At 38.6% G+C, this 21,018-nt stretch overlaps 1 protein-coding gene across 1 annotated transcript in view; it reads right to left on the minus strand.

Annotated features, from left to right (window-relative positions):
* Positions 1 to 950: 950 nt before the first annotated feature.
* Positions 951 to 21,018, minus strand: part of ALDH8A1 (aldehyde dehydrogenase 8 family member A1) — a 660,663-nt gene continuing 640,595 nt past the window's right edge. The window contains exon 7 of the mRNA XM_044076268.1: positions 951 to 1,786. Coding sequence (XP_043932203.1) covers positions 1,334 to 1,786 — 453 coding nt within the window. The 3' untranslated portion in view covers positions 951 to 1,333. The remainder of the gene's footprint in view (positions 1,787 to 21,018) is intronic.

Here is a 21,018-nt window from a genome sequence, read left to right on the forward strand (position 1 = left end):
ATATACTCCTTTGGATGCAGTCTTTTCCACAGCCTTCTCATTTGACCATGGTTCATTACTTGCCTCACTAGTGAAGTAACACATACTTGCTCCAAGTTACTGCTTTTATGAAAAAGAGACAATGTCTGTCCAGCATAGTTATACAGAGCTACTCATGTAGACAACATGTTAATAGGGTTACCACCTGTCCCACTTTGCGAGGGAGAGTCCCTCTTTGGGCTTTTGTGTCCTGACCAAAAATATTAAAAATGGCAAATGTCCTGAGATTGTAGGACATAATTATGTCCCATATTTTATGTAATAGTTGCATAAAATAGTTATTTCTGTATCTAAAAAACCTACATGTTATAAGAAACAGGATAAGCAACTAAACTGCTACAAGAATAAGCTTTTATTTAGGAAAAAAAGTAAAGTTTTATCCTTTGTACTGACCGTGGGTTTGTGTTGGCCTGCAAAACCTGATCTGTCCCAAAAATGTCCCACTATGGCCAATTGAAAAGGTGGCAACCCTACATGTTAATGAACAAAGCTGACAGGTATTCTATTACTTCTCCACTTAGTGCATCAATGAACAGGGCTGCTAGTACCACGTCATACTTCCTTAATATTCTGAGTTGCACCCCCTTGGATCCTGTTGCCTTTTTACTCCCAGTGTAGTGCACTCCCTTAAGTTATCTCGCAGTAAATGGACTAATGCCCACTCTCTGTCTCTTTCCCAATTTGCATTTTTGCCTGCATCTTGCCTCCTCACTGCTCTCTAAAAATTGAATACAATGCATTTGTTAACAGCATTTTCCAGATCCCAATCTAGAGTCCTAAGTCTCTGTTAATGATTATGCAACCCCATTTCTGTTTGACACATTTGAAAAATGTTTTATTTCTTTATCACCTTTGCGATTATTTGCTCATTTTTCTTTAATGGTATTAGTAATAACTTCAGAGAACAACTCTTAATTTTTTACATTATTATTCCCTTATACTACTTAAAAGTAAATAAATTCACACATACTTTCAGTTCATCAGAAATTATAACATTCTACATTCAGCTATAATCGTTGTTTTTAGTACCACAGATTCAGAGCACAGCATTTTCCAATAGACAACCCCGGGTCATTCTCCTGAAAAGTCATTGTGTAGGTTATGATTCCAAATTAATTTAACAGTAAAAATATTGACAAAAAAACAGTAATATATTCATTTGATACTTCTGATTTTATACTAATTTTATTTAATAATAAAACATAGGAACCTATAAAACATTGGTTTAAATTGTTAGTATTTGTTGTGTCATAATTTTTGCTTGCATTTGATTCAGAGGGCATTTTTTACTCAGTTAGTACTTGATAGTAATTGTTTTCGCTTCAGTAAAAAATTCATAGGAGTCCTTTGCCCCTTCCCTGCCTAAACCAGATGCTTTCATGCCTCCAAATGGCAGATTGAGCTCTCTGATCAGCCAGCAATTAGTCCACACTAATCCAGTTTGCAGCCTTTTGGCAACACGATGAACTCTGCCGACATCTTTTGACCATATCGTGGCACACAGTCCATACGTGACATTATTAGCTCTTTGAATGACGTCTTCCTCTGTATCAAAGGGTACAACACAGACAACAGGACCAAAGATCTCCTCCTGCATGCAGCGAGACTCATCCTTTATACCAGTGATAATTGTTGGCAACATGAAATATCCATTCCTATTTTGTTCTGGAATATTCAAGGAATCAACACCTTCCCCACACAGGACTTTTGCACCTTCTGCCTGTGCTATTTTCACATATTTGCGAACCTAATGAAATAAAATATGTACAAAGTATAAGAAAGTAAATACTGCACATATAAACACTGTGTTCCTAATATTTATATACAAACATACAAAACTGACACTTAAAACAAAGTGACTATGGTGTACAGGGCCTGACTGAATTGATCGTATATTAATAAATTGCGTAACCCCTTTCTCATGATGTGCCAAACATCTCCTTAAGTTACCTATATTCCCTGCTAAATCAATCATCACCTGGCATGTTTTGTTTTACTGTTCTTTCTTTTTTTTTTATCAGTTTGTGTGGGAATAATATCCTTCCTCTTTGTGTGTGCACCAGTTCCTGAATATAGATGAAAGATCCTTCTTTTACTCACTGAGACAACAGCATGAGATCAAAGGTCTGTTGGCAAAATGGCATTGACACCAAGCCCAGTAAGTTCCATGTTTTCACCTGTCTATTATAGTATGGATTACGCTTGGATGTTGATATGTCGGTGCTTTCAGAAAACATGGTTCTCCATTATAGGTTCATAGGTTCATAGGTTGGTACTAGGCTATCAGCCCTAGGGCCTATACAAGCCTAGCCATAACAATTCCCTGGCTATTTCTTCCCACATTATTTACTTTCCTTTTATTATATATGGATTGAGGCAACTGCCTGAGTTTTGCCTGGTAACAGCAGAAAATTAAAGAGATCCACCTCCCATTCCAGAACAAGGTGCAACAATATGTCGGCCACTACAGCCAGATAGGAATCTAGTGACTGCCTGACCCAGTACTGTCTACTGAAAACTAGCAACCGCCACATCAAACACAAGATTCTGGTGGCTATGACAGAAAAAAGTAAATCTCCATCATATCAGTCCATTTATCATATTGCCTTGACATTTATTATAAAGGAATTTAAAAGTTTTGCTTCTCATTTATTTTAATCCATCTGTGAGTTAATGCATTTTCTGTTCCTCAGCAGTTGCTCACATGACAGTTGGCATCAAAGCATTTCTACTTTCTCTAATAATTTTTAGTAGTTGTCACTGTGTTTGCTGTGATTTGCACTTGTGACTTTTGCAATCAGTTATATTCAATGCATGTACACTCATCAAATACATTCTAAAGAACATAAAGTATAATGTATGTCAAGCATCAAACCCAAAGGAGTCCAGTGAAGGTAAAATGGATTAACTGAACAGATAGATCTGAATAAAAATAGGTAACATCTTACAACCTCTTCCACTAACAAAAATAATGTTCAGACAAATTAATCTGGAGTTAATAAATATTTGTACAATGTGATTTACTAGTGGTTTTCAAGATTTTAAAACACCAGGGGTTCAGTATTTATCTCCTAGTCTATTCAATACTTACAAGCTGTTTTTGGTCAGATATAACACAACCACATTTTGACAAAGCAAAAATGGAAAGCTTACAAAAATCCCTTCACTGCTGTCATCTCTAAAGAGCTCACTTGTTGCACTACCCTCTAGCTCAACCCAAGCATACATATGACCTGGAAATGTTAAGGAAACACTGTCTATACAGCACTTTTATCTTCTTTAATTTTCTCCTTGACCCCCTCCAAGGCCTATGGCCTATATTTGACAGGTTGATATGAATGTTACAGCTTGCAAGAGCAAACACTAACAAAATCCAGTCACCGACTGGATTTTGATAAAATGGTGATGAATTTACTTTTCATTAGAAATCTCCCTAACTTGTCCATTTCCATGAACAGCTAATCTATGGAACTTAAATCCTCATATCTTCAGATGTTTTTATCTGTGTATCTGTTTTTAGCTAGTTAAATTGAATGATCCAAACAGGACCCATTTTAGTCACAAATCAGACACAGGCAGAACATCTGGCAAATATACCAACTCAACAGATACAAAAAAAAAAAACAACAATTAAAGTGAAATGCGGATTATTCAAATAATTATCCATCATCATAAAATATGAACTTACAAAATTTATACACAACTAAAGCAAAGTAATAAACACTGAAAAGCACTTTCAATAAAGCATTAGACATCAAGTATACTAAAGGGAAGCCAGTGCTCAAAACATGCGTTCATGAATGTGGCCAGGTAATAAAGACAAACGATAGTAGCATCAAGGAATTTTCACTCTTTGGGAACCTGAAGGCTTATTAAAGATCAGCAATATGAGCCAATATACAATAAGACCCCAGCTGCAAAATCTGCATATTTATATGTTACTTTCCATTTGATGAGCGGGAATGCCCATCTGGGCAGTTACCATTGCCAGTGAAGTGACAGGGAGCAACCATACTACAGAAAGCCTTATGTATAGGCCAGCTAGGTGGCTGCCTGCACTGCAATTCTTTTTAGGATAGCTTTTCCACATTTATTTATTTTTTTATAGGTGTGTGCGGCTTAACATCCTTCCGTACACCGTCCAACCACATTTATGTTCATACTGTGCTAAATGAATGTAATTTGAACAGCCATTGTGCAGACTGATGTTAAGCAAAGCACAATACAAAGTACAGGGTGTTCGCTTTATGCCTGCACCACTTAATGTTCTATGGGATAAAACCTATCCCGGACATTAAGCGGCACATATCTGTATTTATTTATTTTATTTAAAGCAATGAAACTTGGAGTTTCTTAATTTAAAAAGAAAATAAACAAATATATAAATTACCCAAGGCATCCCTATTAAAATAAAATATGCCCATGACATGGGAGGGTCCCTATCAGCATCTCGAATGCTGACAATATCGAATTTGATACTGTCGCATCGAGAATGCCGAAAGTGCAGAATTTGGAATGGGTAAACGGAAATCTCCATAAGGGGAGATTTCCATTTACCTCAATGTGGTGCGGTCTCGCAGTTGGTAAATTTAAGTAGTGGGAGGTGTGGGGGGCACTGGGTGGCTTGCCCCCTGCCTACACCAATTAGTTCTTTTTTTTTTTAATCGGCATTCGAAAATTGGATAGTTTGATCATGTCAGTTTCGACATTTAGTAATTCAAACTATTCAATTTTCGAAATGCTGATATAGATGCGACATGGGAGGTGCCCTAGAGGAAAGATACTGCAGTTGACTTGACAATTCAAGTCATGTTATACTAGAATATGGTGAAATTTCTGATCTGTGGAACAGACAGAGCAGAAAGCTCATGACATTAAAATGAAAAGTTAATGTTACTTGGTATACACACACTAGTGTGAAGAAATAAGCTGACATTTCCATTGGTGGTGAGATTTTTTTTTTTTTTAGTTATTTACTAAGATACTGGCAGCAGAAATCAAGCAGATATTTTGGGTAGATGAAGGAGCAGGACAAAACCATAAATAATGAGGTGCACTGTGTGGGGATGACAAAGGGTCAAAACTGGAAACAAATTTTAAATATTACCCTAAGTTACTTAAATAAGTTAACAAAACAGCAGGTTGTGTGCACTGACATGCATATTTTTGAACAATAAGAAATATAAAACTCATATACCTGGCATTACAGAAAATGAAAACATTTACAGTGGACACTAAGACTATCAAGCAAAAGCACGGAGAGGTGAGAAATATGGTCAACAGCTTTGCAGGACAGAATATGTAAAAATACTTGTTTTTTTTCAATATATAAAAGCCTGCTCATGTAAGATATGCACAGATAAAGTAGATATAATTGTTAGGGCTGTGTGAGGAGAAAATGACTAGCTGCTGCTGTTTGCTGATTATTCTGGCTTTGTGATTTGTGTGAAGCAAGTTGGAATACTTTAGACAACTTTTTGTGCTGCAAAGGCAAAATATATTACATGAAAATCTTCTTTTGTCCAGGTCCCCTTCAAGAAACACATTACACTGATTGACATTTGACGACATTTATTAAATTTCCATAAACATAAATGTTAATCAATATTCATTCATTTCAACCAAACATGATACAGGTAAAATAACATCCATGTAAAATTATCTTAGGACAGGACAGCGTAAACCTGCTCATCCTGATCAGTAAGCAGCGTCCATGCCTCCACTCACTTACTTATGAAGCAGCGTGCCCGCTCACTTCTATTACCTTTTATCGGTATTTATCAAGCAGCATAACCGCTCACTTTCATTACCATTTATTGCATTATACCATCAATCCAATAAGCAGCTTCACCCTCTCGCTTATATAATTATCAAGCAAAATAACCGCTCACTTTCTTTACCATTTATTGCATTACACCATCAACCAAATAAGCAGCTTCCTCCGCTTACTTATGTACTCAAGCAGCGTAACCACTCACTTTCCTTTCCAAACGTATTGAATCGACCATTCAGCACCAGAGGGGGAGCAGAAGAGGGCAAGCCTGCCACTCTTCTCTGCCCACCAGCCTGACCAGGCTGTTTCCCCTCTCTGCAGCACACTTCCAGTAAACTAAACACCATTAATGCACCTGGCCAAAAATCATTTGGTGTACCCTATCCTCACTAACCAAAGTGGGTAGAGTTAACTCCTAAAACCCTATCACATAGCAAAATAAACAGTTACAGAAACAGCTGAAAACAAAAACACCGACCTTTCACCTATGCCAAGATAATGTAGCATCGCACTGCACATGAGCTAAATAATCCTCACTTCATGACCAATGGCAGCCTCACAATGACTTCAAGGGCATTATAAAAACCATGCAGAGTCAACTACATGCCATCATGCCACATTCCAACCCCATTTACAACCCAATCCAGTAATAACCAAATGAGCTCTCCTTAATGTCAGAGCAATAACAATTCTAATGACTCCCCCATCATTACCAACCAAAATAGTATCATTAAACTCCCATTGCCTAAGAATCCCGCCATCACACTATCCCTTATAAGCATAGTTTTTTCTTTATAAAATGCAGGGCTTGTCCAGGATCTGAACTCAGGAGCTCTCGCACCCAAACCAAGAATCATACCCCTACACCAACAAGCCACCCCCATAAAACAGCTCAACAACCATCATGGCATTCTAGCAACTCAACAAAACAAGCCATACTATTTCATTATTAAACCCAATTGCATACCATCATACCAATGTGATCTCTTTAGTACAGGTGCAATATCAATCCAGACATTAAACCAACCAGCCTTTATAACATGAAATGGTTAAACAACCATCATGGCATTGTTAGCAGCTGAACCACCATCAGCCCTGTAAGTTCCATATTGGCAACTGGAAACAAACCATGATCCCCCAACAAACCCAATGAACCTCCAACACCAGCTAACAGAAACACCAAAGTAAAATAAATAATCCATGTCCACTGAATCATCCTCCCTCCCCCAAGCCACTGACTCAACCCCCAGCTTATAAACCTTATCACATACATAGCCAAAGTGACAAACAGGCCACCAAAGCTCTATAACATAACTAGCCAAATTAGACAACTACCTAACCTGCTGAAATTATAACACTAATCCTACTCCAGTGCTAAAATAACAAACCACAATCTTGCCTAACCTGTATATATTGACTAAACTGACACTCACATAAGAACCCATAGTAGCTTACAATGATTCCAAATCATTACCCCCCCAAATGTACCACCCAAACACTGAACTTAAAGCCACGCAAAAGCAAATTCAAGAACAATGCCCACTATCATGCCTAACTGAAGCCCTGTTTTACTGCCCAATGGACATAGCCATATGAAACTTCCTTTTCAAAACCAATTTTAATAGCAGTTCAACCACACCAACCACCCAATGTAATGAAAAAAATGTAATGTCATTATAGCATTTGCTGATCAACAAAAACACCCTATGAATGACTTCAATACACCCATTACAAAGAAAAATACACCACATGAACTGTAGCCCAGTAATCTTCATTACCTACATCAACCCTTGACACACAAACTATCCTGTCAATGGCCACTATCAGTTAATCCTCACCCTATTAAGCAAACCCTGACCCTACATGCCAATGAAACCCCTAACCTGGATTATGTTTGCGTACCATTATCACCTGTGTAACTATACTACTCACAGCTAACACCTCATTGACCGACTGAACTGCCAAACCTTGATCCCAAAGCGGACAAATACCCAATCTTTCTCACCATTCCTACCCAGGGCAACTGCAACACAAATTTAATCACTATGGCAATGCCTTACAATAAGCCATCTATATAAAGGGAGCTCCAGGCCCCTACAACACCAGTTAAACCAAACTATTAATACCCTGCCATAAGCCTACCTTAAGAACTTTCCTTGCTTAAGGATTCCCACTTCTGTTGAATCCCAAAGCTCCGGTTCCTGCAACATCCCCAGCATACCTGTATACCTACCATGCCCCATAAAACTCAACCTGCCCCTAAAAGTCATACATACCTGGAAATTGACTCTACTCCACCTGTGGTACCCCATACTCCTCCCCATAAACAACTCTCACCCAGCTTCACTCTGCCCCCGTACCTTCTCCTCACATGCCCCCACTACCTCCTATCTGAACCAACATTGACATACCTTTATGAGCACAAAGTAAGATTACCTCTGACCTCATAGTGCCCCCTCCAGAGCAGCACACCAACACAGCAGAATACATCACCTTCAAAAACCGCTTCCTGCAGTGCACCGCTCTAACCAACAGGACATCGACACTGCGACAGCGTCCATCTCCATTCGAACCCACCTCATTCAGGTCACCGGCCGATGCCCTGTCCGCAGTTCCCCACCTGCAAAAGAAAGGAAACTGTAAATTCTTAGCACACATACAGCCAAAACATCTTAATGATGAAGTTAAGACTTGACTGGAGCATTCCCTGCTCACCAGTGTATTGCTCCCCCAAACCTAGACAGCCAGTAGAATAGCAGATGTACACCCAAGTAACCCACAAGCCTGACCTCAACCTGGTCAGTGACATCAATAGGACTTGTTAACAGGAGAGACTTGTGTCCCACAAACTCCCCCATCTGTGGAATAGATTCTCTCTCCACTCAGATTACCTCATTATCCCTTCTCAATCACAACCTGGTTAACTGGATGGGAAACAGAAAATACACCCCTGGGATTTCACCTGTGTCCCTAAACTAATGCAAGTGTTACAGATAAGGCATGTCATAAATGCACAAGAGTCAGCTGCTAAGAGTTGTGCCAGCCTTCTTTGCAAGAAGTAAGTAGGGTTTTATTACTTCATACACCTAACTCAGTCACTTTTTCCATAGCTGTGACTTCTTGACTGACATTGTACCTCTATCTCTCTTAATCCCTCTTAAAACTGGTGACTTTGGTGGAAAGGTGGTGAATTACGCTGCATAAATAATGACAATAATTAAAGTTATAGACTTCTTTTACATCAGAAAATGTATATTAATTCCCATTCTCTTATCCTGTCAAAGTCTTAAGTTAGTGTAATATGTTTTAAATGTCCTTGATCTTTCCCGGATTTGTCCTTGATTCTGCTGAAATTTGAGAGCTATTCGTGGAACACACAGGCACATGTTTAGCTGCATGTTTGCGTGCTACCCTGTAACATATTTCTCTAATTAGAGCAGTGAACAGGCATCATTTAGAAAGCATTATAGACTTTCCCTCTATTATAGGTTTGGCAACAGAAACATACTGTACTTGATTCCAAAGGACTGCCTAATGGTAGCCCAGGCATCTCACGGCTGTTACATATAAAACCAACTATGGGGAAACCCCTAACCCGGAAACAATACTCTTCCAAGAGCAATAGACTTCTAATACCAGAAAAAAAAAAATCTAGGATTAATAAATTACAGGCTAAATGTAACTTAGACCAATATTTGGATGATACCAACTCATCTTGTGTGACTCAGAAGACCGTTTCTTTCAGTAAAGAAGACTGCGAATTCTGCTTATGTTGAGCTATATTTTCCTCCCAGTCATTGTCTTAAAAGTTATCGTATAGGCAAACAATGTATGGCATTTTGGAAGAAAAGTCCTATCAACATGATATAATTTATTTATTTACTTATTTCTGTTGACCACATTAATCCCATCAGGCATGGTCTATTTTCAAGACAGACCTAAGACTGTATTTATACAGTAATGACATAAACGTTTTACCAAATCCAAAGATGGAGTCATGGATTCATGAGCTGATTGATACGTGACAGATTTATATGGCATATATTTATTTATTTTATTTCTTTAGCAGGTAAATAACCTGATTCATAAACCCATTTTAGCCATTACATGAGCCACAAGTTAGAACATGGTTACAAGACATGCATTCACTTTAAATGCAGTAAACAATATTGATGTAATTATTATTATTATTACCAGTTTCCCGTGCTCTGTAAGATAGCACAGTAAGATAAAATTTATGTCTCCCAGACATGCGCAGTAACCACAAAAGTTATAAAAGTCCGCAAAATGCCTTAACTGCTCTTACATATCCTGGCGTGCCTCTTCTGAACTGCAACCAGAACCACCATCTAGTGATCCAAGGTGAATGTAGTACAAAGCAAGACCCAATCACTCTGCATGAAACTCTCCCATGAAAGAAATTGCACCGTTATGTTTTTTTTTTCCCCCCAAAAGAGGCTTCTCCCAGATGACTCGGACCATGTGAACAAACTACATCAACACCAAGACTCCTACTTCAGTCAAAACAATAAAAGCATACAATGCTCGAACCATAATCCCCCAACAACAGACTACAATAATGATGGCTTCATCACTAGTCAGTCTTGGGTGCTCAGTCGGGTGTAATGGTGGGCACTTAGTTTCATGCATTACTGCTCCAAGCTGCTAACGCTTGCAGTTTAAAAATCCAAAACACTTGTTTTTTGTGGTACTCCAACTTATGTCACTCAAACGATAATCTTAACAGTTACTCTTTCACAGCCTCCCAGCCAAAGTATAGCATGCCCATTCCACACTGCCACCCCAATGACCTAGGACACACTGCACATGCGGAGCAAATCCCACAGACCGCAAAAACCGCTCAGAGACTAACTGCTCAGCTGACAGAGCCAGCCAAGTCCCACAGCCCACGAAAACCTGCTACAGACCTACCGCTTGGCTGAAACCGAGCACCCCACTGGACCACCAGGACTAAGCAAACGTCCCCCACCAACAAATCATCCACCCTAAACCACACGCGGAAGTACAAAAATGTTTTCCTGCACAGTGCAAAATGCGGCCAGCCCAGTTTACCCAAAGAACTGTGCCAATATGCATTGGCAACACTGGCTCCAACAGAACGTCGTTCATGTTTGACCCACCTCCTCTGCCTGCAGCACAATCCCCACCATGTTCCATTCACAAGGGGACTATCTGAAAAGTCTTGCCACACCTCCCAAATGAGCCATTGAATGGGTGGGGAGCCCTAGCCAAAAGCAGAAGACATACGAGCTGGGATTGCGAACAAGCACAGAATGGCCCCAGGCAGTCAAACCTGCCAAACACAGGCAATGGATGTGACCGGGGTCTGCCACTCAATACAGCAAACACAGTAACTGACAAATGCCTGAACAAGCAACTCATCAACGTCTTGAAAATGAAAGCAAAGCGGCTCACTTTGAATGCTGACATTCGAACCTTTACAACAGCGATTACAACAGACAAAGGTTGCAAGGGATGTCAAAACAAAACCTAATAGATTTGCTGATTAACTAATAACATGGTAGCATCAATACAATTTACTTATTTCCATGGGGGGGGCATGCAAACACTTTAATTTTCAGTTTGTTTTTCAAGTGCCTAACGATGTTCCGGCTCACTTCTAAACAAATTAAAACTTAAACTTACTGGCTAACAGTTAAATTGTTTAATCAGTCAATCACTTGGTTGGAGGAGGGATGATAAAGGAACATTATGCAGCCAGGCAAGACAGCTAAAGTAGAGGAAGGACGGAAAACAGGAAAAATACTGATGTTATGGTACTACTACATTTTCCACATGAGAAAATAAATAATACTGTGTGGAGGAAGACAAAGTTAGAAGCAGGCAAACATAAACAGCACTGACTTCACACCACTAAAGAGGTCCTCCATGAGAACAAACTATCACACTACCCAGTCCACCCCCTGCATTGTACCACACTTCCCCAGAAACCATCTAACTCTGCAGAGCCCCCCCCAAAAAAAAATAATTCCTTGGTGCTACATAATACTCACCTCTTCCACCTAGACAGTTATTAAGCCAAGGCCTTCCTGACCAAACCATCTAACTCTGAAGGAGTATCTACAGGTCATCATGGACCTAAACCTATACTGTAGCAAGTTCACGCTAAAATGTGACTCCTATTCCAGTTACACTTGCCTAACATCCTCTAAGCCCCTCCCTACCCCTACCTCACTTCCTCCCAAACCTCATCCATTCCTATTTGACCCGATCTTCACCCTATCCTCCCAATTCCTGCTACTCTAACTAACCCCCTACCTTGAAGATGTCCCTTGACAAAATGGTCTGTTCCAAACCTCATTTATCACAATCAGGTGTTTGAATTGCACACAGAAGTGGGTACAGCTGCTTGGTGGATATGAGTGCTGTTTGGATTAAAGTAATTGACCCACTTGTCATTTGTTCAGTTTAAAGAGTCACCTGGATTTGCCAGACTAGTGTGAATTTGCATGAATAACTGGACTTCTGATATGCACAGACAAAGTAGGTATAATTGCTGTGACTGTGTGGAGGAAAATGATTAGCTGTCGGCTGTTATCATTATTCTGGCTTTGCAGGACAAATATGACATGTCTGAAGCAAGTTGGAATACTTTAATGTGTGGCAACTGTTTATGTGGAGCAAAGATGAATTACATTACATGGCCATCACGTTTTATTAAAGTCAGGCATCTAAAACGTACACAAGAGTGTATAGAACTGCTTGGTGGAGGCTGTCTGGATGAAAGAAACTGACCATGATTTAATTTGCTCAGTTAAAACAGTCATCTCTAAAAACAAAACTAACATGTATCACAGAACATACAGACTTTTACATCTTCTGGAGTCTGACAGCCCCCCAAACCCCAAGGCTGTATAAGTGAATTTTGACATAAGCTTTGTAGTCACCTCCACCCCGAACCCCAGCTAGTACTAAACTGGCCCTGCATGTGCACAGAGGGTCAATATAGCTTGCAAAGGAGTAGAGTATTGTCAAGGAGGAACAAGTTGGAAACATTACTGTGATTATTATTTTTTTAACTTTCCTCACAATCAAATATCAGATGAATATACCAGTGGTTAGCTTTGTGGGAGTTTAAGGAAGCATGTTCTTTATATATGTCTGACACAAATAGGTTGAAATATGTCATGTTATATTTGTTTTTTAGTTTTGTCCCAGTCTGAAATCAGAGGATGGCTGTCTTTTGGAGGTAGGGATAAGGAGGCATACTGTATGTATTTATGACAGATGCAACTTGAAATCTATGACTGAGGCCACGTTTACCTTAATTTTTATGCCAGTCTAACACCAGAGGAGAACAAACAAATGGTGAACATGTTTTTTGAGGTGTTATGGAAACATGTATAATTCCAGATATGATTTATGTATCCCTACAAGCATTTGTCTTCTCACTTTATTGTGAAGCTGCTATTTTGTCAGCTTTGAGCATTAAGCCTTGGATACAACCTATGTCTTCCTTGAAATAAAGAGTAAGGGTGAATTGATTTCCTAACTCAGGATTTTTATTCAAGCCATCATTAGTTGAAAAGGTTGGAAAAGCTCTAAAATGTGCTTCAGGGCATCTATAACCCAGATCCTCACCTTAATTTGATTATTTCCTCCCCAGTTATTATACTGTACTCTTGATCAGTTAGAGTGTATTAAACATTTGCAGGAAAAAGCAAAATTGAACAGCAAGACTAAATGTCTTTCCTTAATCATAATTTTTGTTCAGGCCATTGTTGGTTGAAAAAAGTTGTTTTAAAAAAGCTCATTGGAACCATTCCTTGATGTAGTTATTCCCTCTGTCCCTCCACAGTTATCAGAGTGTAGTGTTGTTCAGTTTGGATGTGTTGAATAAATACATACGGGGGGAAATGAAGAGTAAAACAAACTGTGAGACAAGGGGGAAAAAGCAATCAGGGTGGTGCTTATAGACCAGAATGTTGGTGGAGAGGACCAGGCTGGTACCAGGTGAAGTGTGTTGGAGGTCAGTGGACAGTAGGGGGTGCTGTGGAGCGCATCACCTATGGTGCCAGTTCACCTAAGGTTGAACTACAAGAACAAAATTATAAAATTAGCCATGTATAATCTTAAATCCATTAATAAATAAACATCATTTAATGCTCAGTAGAAAGTAATTAGACACATTTTCAGAGATTTTTGAAAGATCAAACATAGACAGCATGAGTCAAGTTAATGAACTAAAGACTAAGTTAAGCATACAAATTCAGGAGTATCTGGCAATGTATACGTTGAACATCAAAAAGAAGAAAGACAAAAATATCTAGTAACCAGTACTGTAAGTCACCGATTTCTAGATTATTGTCAGATATTGAATATAGACATCATATCAGGAATAGATTTAAAATTCTACTTAAAATATGAATTTGCAGGCAGGCAATTTTCATTTAAGTCTAAAATGGTATTTCTATTTACTATGAAGATATTATATTCTTTTAATGAATTTATACCACTCCAAAATACAAAAAACGTGAAAAAGGGTAAGAAAGTTTAGTGGTATACTGGTTAGTTTTTATTGAAACAGGGATGGGTGCTGTTTGAATTCAAACTAAAGCAAATTTTGAAAAAAAAGAGAAAAAAAAAGCGGTAAGTACTAGCAGGATGACCTGATAAATTCTAACAATCTTGTTACTGCATTGCCTCATTTCTGGAGAAAGATAGACTGTGAGCAAGTGTTTATATACAGAGAGAGGCAAAGGGATAGATCAAAATAATTTGTCAAGCAGAGATAAGAATGGGGGTAACTAGTGCTTGCAGTGAGAATGAGGAGGGTGACTAAGGCTTGCAGTGAGAATGGGGAAGGTAACTAAGGCTTGCAGTGAGAATGGGAAAGGTAACTAATGCTTGCAGTGAGAATGGGGAAGGTAACTAAGGCTTGCAGTGGGAATGGGGGGGTAACCAAGGCTTGCAGTGGGAATGAGGAGGGTAACTAAGGCTTGCAGTGAGAATGGGGAGGGTAACTAAGGCTTGCAGTGAAATGGGGAAGGTAACTAAGGCTTGCAGTGGGAAAGGGGGGGTAACCAAGGCTTGCAGTGAGAATGAGGAAGGTAACTAAGGCTTGCAGTGAGAATGGGAGGGTAAATAAGGCTTGCAGTGAGAATGGGGAGGGTAGCCAAGGCTTGCAGTGAGAATTAGGGAAATAATTAAGGCTTGCAGTGAAAATGGGGAGAGTAACTAAGACTCGCAGTGAGAATGGGGAGGGTAACTAAGGCTCACAGTGAGAATCAGGAAGGTAATTAAGGCTTGCAGTGAGAATGGGGAAGGCAACTAAGGTTTGCAGTGAGAATGGGGAGCATAACTAAGGCTTGCAATGAGAATGGGGAAGGTAACTAAGGTTTGCAGTGAGACTGGAAAAGAAAGGTAGCAGAAACTATTTGATTACTAATCTCATAGGATTAGGCAATTGTTAAAGTTACTGTAAACTATAAGCATGAAGCCACGGTGGTACAGCGGTAGCGTTGTTACCTCACAGCAAGAGGTTCTCCTGTTTGATTCACGGCTGGAGTGCCTTCTGTGTGGAGTCTACATGTCCTCCCCGCGGTTGAGTGGCCTTCAAAAGACATAAATATGTATATCAGCATTCTTGGGTGCCAAATTTCTTCCAGGAGGTCAAGGGAAATCTCTAAGCCTGATTAATCAAGTTAGTTATTGTCTTGTTTTAACAAAAAGTCTTTATCCCTCAGAAAATATAGGGTAGAGCATGGGTAAAGTACTGTTGATATACCTTGAAGAGATGCAAGAAGATGATTAGGTCATGCTCACCTTGAATTGTTCTAGGCTGGCTTGGCCAGTCATGATATGGTGCACAAATTTATTAATATTTCATGAGCAGTAAACAAGTATAGAACTATAAAAACAAACAAAAAAAGACTTGGCAGCACTGCTCGGACCAAAAAGAGCTGACAAAAATGATCACACAGTAAAAATATTAGCGCTTTCGTTCACATTTATTTAAGCAAAACTTCATCAGGTGATGGCTCAAGCCATCTGCACAAGAAATTATTCCACCAGGGTACAGTATCTTGAGACTAGACCAAAAAGCTAAGAAGGGTGATGGAGTAGCTATACTATACAAATCTGGATTACAGGTGACCTCTGTAGACTCTAAACCCCCTCTAACTAGTAATGCTGAAATCCTTAACTCCAAGATTCCACTCAATAAAGGTTAACTCCATCTATATTATTGGTGTCTATCTTCCCTCAGGGAATAACTCTAACACCATAGAAGGTATCCTCAATTGGCTTTCCACCAACTATCCCCAAGAAACAATAATACTCGATGACTTTAATATCAACTGGAAAAGCTGTACTACTGAACAGCCTACTACTCATATTAACCTACATGGTTTTACTCAAACCATTACCTCCCCCACAAGGACCAACAAACTCAATAACAACGAAAGCACCTTAGACTGGATTCTAATAAATAGCCATCACCAAACTTACAAAGTAGAGACCCTCCCCGAAGATATAAGCGACCATGCACTCACCTTCATAATCAGATATAAGAGTGACATTCCTAGCCCAATCACCTATAGGACAATAAGGAGCAACAAAAATTTTAACCCTGACATCTTCCAAAATGAACTTAAGGCATGTGATTGGTCGGCCCTCAAACACCTACCTCTGGAGGAAGCAGTAAAATATTTTAATACAAAATTCTTAGGTATTCTAGATGACCATGCACCAATACGGACCATTAAAACTAGGATTAAACCTGCCCCCTGGTTCTCAAAAGCAACCAAACAAAAAATGCTCCTTAGAAATAAAGTCTTTGCCAAGTGGCGTACTACTAAAAGCCCTGAGGATAACTTAACATTTAGGCAGCTAAGAAATGATACAAAAAGAGCCATTCTATCAGATAAAAGAAACTTTTGCATTCAACTCCAACAAACCCATCAAAACAAACCACAAAAGTTCTGGGCAGGAATTAATACACTTTTACACCCAGGTCTTTCTGTCACACCTGCCCCATTAGGCTCTGACCGTGATAGTCCCAAGAAAATTGCCAATACCTTTAACACATTCTTTATGGAGACCATTCAATCTCTTGCCAATCAATTAACTCCTGACAGCTCATCTCTGACTACCTCTACTGCTAGCTTACCTCCCTCATTTCAGCTTAAACCTGTCCCTACATCCCTTGTCTGTACCCTTATTCAGAAACTCAAACCAACCACCCCCGCAGCTGATCTATGCTTGCAGAATATCTGCAAAGAGCTGCAAAAGCCATAGCCTACCTCATCTCCATCCTGATTAACAGAACTATCACTGAGGGAACTATCCCATCTATTTGGAGGATCTCAGATATTATCCCCCTGCATAAAGGTGGTAACTTCAATGAATTATCAAACTATAGACCTATTGCTATATTATCTCCACTGGCAAAAATCATGGAGGAATGCATTCACAGACAACTGCTAAACCACCTAATAGATAACCTATTAGCCAATTGCCAACATGGCTTTAGGCAATTTCATAGCACCACTACTGCCCTCATATCCTTCTCTGACTGTATTAACAAAAATCGCAATAATAACACTCTATCCTCAGCCCTCTTTATTGATCTCTCTAAAGCCTTCGATATGGTTAACCATCAATTTCTCATAAACATACTCAAAAACCTATCACTAGATGCACTTGCTATACAATGGTTTCAGTCCTACTTAAACAATAGGCAACAGGCTGTTCGGTGGGAGAACACCTTATCTACCCATCTCCCCATTGTGCTCAGTGTCCCCCAAGGCTCTATATTAGGACCTCTCCTATTTTCTATTTTTATCAATGACCTACATTCTGTAATACTTCAAGCTACCTGTATACAATACGCAGATGATTCCACATTAATATGCTCAGCCACCTCTCCATCAGACCTTCAATCCCTCACCCAAAATGTGTTTAACACAGTCGAGAAATTGTTACTACACCATTGCCTCATCTTGAACCCCAAAAAAACTAAACTCCTACTATTTACTCCCACCCGTAGGGCCTCCCCACTTAACTTTACTGTTACATCAAACAACGGAACCATCATATCTCCTGACTCAACTACAAAACTACTATGGGTGCTAATTGATAATAACCTAAACTTTTATACTCACATTAACAGTACTATAAAAACAGTCAACAAAAAACTAGGCTCCCTCTATAGACTCAAACCCTTTCTGACCCCATTAGCAAGGGCTACTATTGCCCGCACCCACTTAATCTTTACTCTCCTCTACATCTCCCCTATATATACTAACCTGTCTAAAAACAACCTGAACAAGCTGGCTATCTCCTACAATAATATTGGCAAATTTGCAACAAGTTCCACATTCAGAACCAATCACTGCATTAATTTTGATTAACTAGGATGGCTAGAGTTGCCAAATCTACTACTATTTAATCAATTAACAGTTGCCCACAAGATACTGTATCAGCCTACTAATATGCCAGTTCTTACCAATAACCTTAAGACCCTATGCTTATCTAATAAAATATTAGTAGAAATAGGTAAAACCAACAATATGGCTGGTGACTCTTTGTTCTCTAATACTGTGGGCAAAACCTGGAACTCACTCCCCAGTGACCTGACCTCCCTTTCCTCACTAATACTATTTAAAAACAAACTGAAACTCTACCTTAAATCCCATTGGTTATGTCCTTATGCGAACCCAGACTAATTACCCCATTTATTGCAAGACACCTGTCACTTCATCTATATATACTAGTTGCTTTCTGATAACCATAAAGAAAATGTGCTTTTATATATTAATCGAATGTCTTTATCAATATCTTCCTATAACTAACCAAATATAATAAGTAATATGATTCTGTAAGCAGAAATGTACTGGTGAAGATAATTGTTTATATATTTAATGTACCCACATCTGTAAAAACTGTCATGTAAAGAATTGCTTAAATATGTATTGTACCTGCATCTGTAAAAACTGTCATTTTATATAAATTTTACTGTCATGTAAAGAATTGCTTAAAAATGTATTGTACCTGCATCTATAAAAACTGTCATTTTATATAAAATTTACTGTGTTTTCGAGGACCTTTTCTCCCAGGGCCTCTGCTGAAAATGGACATATATCCAGTTGGACTAGCCAGGTCAACAAATGTAAAATAAATAAATAAAATAAATAAATAAATGGAGATATCAGTAAACAACCATTCTGATTACTGCTATGTCTGCAACTGATGAAGTAAGATAGACTCATGAGACATCCCACATGTTCTCTAGCCTTATGGGATAAATAAAGATGCATTGCACTATACACTACATTTTTTCCCTTAAGCTTAATTCTTTTTACACATAATACATATAGTAATTTGGGTTGTAGGTAACCCATTGAAAATAACTTTCCTCAAACGCTGTCTTTCAAAGTAAGATACAGCAAAAGACAGAATTCTACAAAATGGCACAAATCTAATTTTTTTACAGTTTTTTTGAGAGGCAAATCCCCCTCCACCTCCCATATGACTGACTGCATTCTCACACTCCCACTAAATTATACATACTAACTCCTAGATCTCATACTACCTGAAAAAGAGTAAAAATACCTAGCCCCAATATTCTGATTTCACAGAAAACCATGGATTTTCTGCACTCTCTTTGAAGTGCATGTTATGCTTGATCACTTTGATTCTAATAATGTGTGCTCGTTAAGAGTGCATTTCGACCACAACAAGGGGAACCAATAATCTACACTATAGTATAAAATACTGTTCTGTACTGTGCCATGTTATACTACAATGTATCACACTAGGAACAATGTCACATGACATAAGCATATCACATGTGTTAGACACACAAATGGCTTTTAAACTATCAAACAAAGCTAGATACTTTACAGACATCTAATTTCTTCAAATCTTTTGGGTTTTTAATACCAGGAAGGGAATGGACTCCATTCCTAAATTAGGACATAATTAAGGTTCATGAAATTAGTATTGCTTCAATCTTTGATGTAAGCCAAAAGTGGTATTTGCAGCACCTGCAATGTGCCCAGAGATGACTCCTTCTGCAATTCAATAGGAGTTACATGTATTGGTAGCATAGCTAAATAAGGCTGTAGACTCTTTCTTATTAGACCTATTGCCCCTACTACTATTACAACTGCCTTGGTATCTTTCTTCCACATTGCTTTAGTTTCTGCCTATAAATCTTACTTTTTTATGACTTTGTGTCTCTCTGTATGTGAAACACTGTAACTGCTAGGTGTAGCAATTTCAATGATCATTGTTAATTTTGTCTTTACGGTTCATGTTTTAAATGCTTTTCAGGTACTTCTATATTGTAGTGTTTGCACAATGTCAAATGCAACCCTCTTGCCACATTATTTTGTCTTTTGATATACAGGTCCTCTGTCATGAGGGCATCACACACAGCAACAAGGTGTCAACTGTTTCCAATTGTTTTTTTTACAAAACCTACATTTCTCTGTTTCTCTCACATTTTCAATGGACTTTCTAAACCAATGTGTATGTAGTCCATTGTCCTGAGCCACCAATATTAACCTTTCAACCTTCGGTTTCAACTCAACTCTCCTTAACCATTCCTGCATCAGATTCTGATCGAAATTTGGTTGTTCCAGGTGTTTTCTGTACTTGCAACTATATTTATGACTTTTCCACATTTCTTTCCTTCTCATTCAATCCTTCTGCTTATATTATTTATTTTGTTTTTTGGCACATTAAGTTGCTGTTAGATTGTAAGATCAAGTTTCAGTTTGTTAGACATAAATGCAGTATTCTCTTTGCATAAATTTAGAAATGCAGCCATATTAAAGCAGGCCTATATATTTTACATTGTACATGCAGTTTCAGTAAATGCAGTTTCAATAGAAAGGAATGTTTCAGTGAAGGATACAAATGAAATTACCTTCAGTCAAGAATACTGATGATAAAATGTGCTAGCAGAATATATATAGTACATTAAGTACAACTAGATCTTCTTTAGATGGTACGAGGTTTGGGAAACAAAAAAGAGGCTTGTAGAACTTCTAGGAAATTTATAGGGTTTTAGTATACTTCAGACCCTGGATCAGACTGATAGTTAGAAAGTCATTGCAGTGCAGTCCACAGAAGTCAGGAAAATAATGTCTGTTAGTATTAATTCTGCCATTCAGCAGGAAAGGAACATTTCTGAGTATAGAAGCTACAGACAGTAT

Source organism: Protopterus annectens, chromosome 1.part1 (genome assembly GCF_019279795.1).
Source record: "Protopterus annectens isolate FY-2018-M chromosome 1.part1, PAN1.0, whole genome shotgun sequence".
NCBI classification, from domain to species: Eukaryota; Metazoa; Chordata; order Ceratodontiformes; family Protopteridae; genus Protopterus; species Protopterus annectens.